Source organism: Fonsecaea pedrosoi (genome assembly GCF_000835455.1).
Source record: "Fonsecaea pedrosoi CBS 271.37 unplaced genomic scaffold supercont1.4, whole genome shotgun sequence".
In the NCBI taxonomy this organism is placed as follows: domain Eukaryota; kingdom Fungi; phylum Ascomycota; class Eurotiomycetes; order Chaetothyriales; family Herpotrichiellaceae; genus Fonsecaea; species Fonsecaea pedrosoi.
This window is the reverse complement of record NW_013550612.1, coordinates 13,987-16,485: the sequence shown is the minus strand read 5'-3', so window position 1 is coordinate 16,485 and position 2,499 is coordinate 13,987. Positions and strand designations below refer to the sequence as shown.

At 46.3% G+C, this 2,499-nt stretch overlaps 1 protein-coding gene across 1 annotated transcript; it reads right to left on the bottom strand.

Annotated features, from left to right (window-relative positions):
* Nucleotides 1-360, bottom strand: Z517_05762 (uncharacterized protein; the record flags this gene model as incomplete). The annotated part of the gene is made up of 1 exon (XM_013427504.1): nucleotides 1-360. One exon carries the CDS (start codon nucleotides 358-360, stop codon nucleotides 1-3), a length of 360 nt encoding a protein of 119 aa, XP_013282958.1.
* Between the last annotated feature and the right edge of the window lie 2,139 nt (nucleotides 361-2,499).

Below are 2,499 nucleotides of genomic sequence, written 5' to 3'. Positions count from 1 at the left end.
CTAATTCTTTTTCTGGGGTTCTGCCTGATTCGCCTGTTTCTTTGGGGACTTGCATTCTCTTGCGTAGTGACTAGGCTTTCCATAATTATAGTAGTTTCCTTGGTTCCTTAGCCCATTGGGCTTCCTGCCTTGTTTTGTGTCTTTACCTTGGGTCGTTCCTCGTTTCTTCTGGACTTGGTTAAGGTCCATTGGCATCGGTCCGTAGTATGGTTGCCTCTGTTTTTTGGTATTGGACCTTTGTCCTTTCACTACGAATCCTCGTCGGTAGTTGTCGTGGCGTTTGTATTCTTGGTAATCGTTGTCGACCTGGATTGCCCCATCGATCCAGTCTTCGATTTTCTCTCCTTTATACGTCCTCATTTCCCATTTGATCGCTGGCTTGAGGCCTTCGCGAAAAATAGGGATCGATATACCGTCGCCCCATCTAAGTGCTGCGTTTAGGGTTCGGAACTTGGTTGTATAATCTTAAACCGAGCCCGTTTGACGTAGGTTCATGATTTGTCGTTCCGCTTCTTTCTCTTTATCCCTTACCCTAAACACCTTCCTGACCTTCGTCTTGAATCCCTAGAAGGTTCGAAATAATGTAATAGTCTCGTCTTCCCTATTGCTAGGCTGGTTTTCCATGTAGTCTTTAATGAACGGGCGGAGCTAGGCCTCGGCTCCTCCTTCGAAATAGCTTCCTATGAAGAGAATCTTTTGCATGTCGCTTAGGAAGTCTCCTGGGTTCATCAATAGATATATGTCCACGTGGTGGATGAAAGGTGTGAGTTTCTCCCATGCCCCATTGAAGGGCTTAGGTGGGTTCCCGATCTTACCCTTGGGCGCTAACTCTACCGTAGTGGGGGTCACCGATGCTACCTCTACCGTAGTAGTATCCGATGGCGTTGGTCTTGGTGTACTAGGTCCTACCATCGTGTCGTTTAGAGATAGGCGTGATGCTTATCGCGCGAGGAGTTCGTCGGTTGGGGATGTAGGTCTTGTGTGTCTTCCGTGACTACTTATAGAGGTCGTTTCTCGTACCGATTGGTGGTAGCTAAAGTGTCAGAGCTGCTTCCTGTATGGCCTAACGTAGTTAGGCTTCCTTAGTCACAGTTCCTTTATTGTATGAGCTGGGTCGAGAGTACGCAAGGTATGAATAGTCGAGTGACTTTAGAATAGTATAGTGAAGTAGATGTCATGAGTTGGCTACGAGAGAGTGTAACTATGAAAGGGGAATGAGCGTAGCTATATACTTGTAAGGTATGTCCCGAATAGGTAACTGGGAATGGTATGTTAATATGTTGATATGGTAGTATACCATTATACCAACATATCGAACATTTCTCCTTTAGGTAGTTACGTACAGCACGTGACCTAGCCTTATATAGTCAGGCTGCCGCCCCGGTAGACCTGCCTCCGGGCGCCCCGCGCTCCAGGTCATATGAAGGCCATTTCTAACATCTAGCCAGCGTGATAATTCATCTATTGGTCCGCTTACAGCGTGATAATTCACCCATTGGTTCGCTTACAGCGTGACAATTCGTCCATTAGTCCGCTTACAGCGTGATAATTCACCCATTAGTTTATTTACAGCGTAACCCCCTCTAAGCGCGCTCTAGGTAGCTCCCTATTTCATTTACTACGCACCCTCCCGTACTCGATCTACATTCGAACAGCGGACTCGATATATTATACAGCATTATTAACCCTAGCTATAGAATGGATCTATTCTACACCCCAATCTCTTTAATAAAATGAATGGGTATATAGGTAAACGTAGGATATCTAGGTATTCGAACAATGAACGCTCCGCGATACTAAACCTACAATATTAATACTACACTAAGTATATACCGAGATATATACGGTAACTACACTTAACTTTAATACTTAGATAAACTAATAAAAAAGATTAGGAGAACTTACTACCCTCCCTAACCTTAACGAGATACCTAAGAAACCTACCTAAAAGAGAAAACCGAACAGCGCGAATGGACGTAGCTATAGCCGTACGGAGAGAAAGTATACTAGTAAAAATTAACATGCCGTAACTTCCTCGCCCTCCGAGAAAACTAAGTCGACACCTATTTTCGCATTTACGCGCCCATTATTAAACCGTCTAAAGAGATTCGGATACCTCTATTATATACACTGGGAAATCCCCGGGTGTCCCTATCACTATCGCTCGTCGAAATACTTACCTAGGCCCTTACGCTTAAGAGGAGGAGGTGTAGGAACCTTAGACTCGCTACGCTAAGGCGTTACTTAGAGCCTATACCCTCGCGCTTAAGAGGAGGAGGTGTAAGAACCTTAGGGCCTAGGCCCTCGCGCTCAAGAGGAGGAGGTGTAGGAACCTCAGACTCGCTACGCTAAGGCGTTACTCAGGGCCTAGGCCCTCGCGCTCAAGAGGAGGGGGTGTAGGAACCTCAGACTCGCTATACTGAGGCGTTGCTCAGGGTATAGGCCCTCGCGCTTAAGAGGAGGGGGTACAGGAACCTCAGACTCGCTACGCTGAGGCGT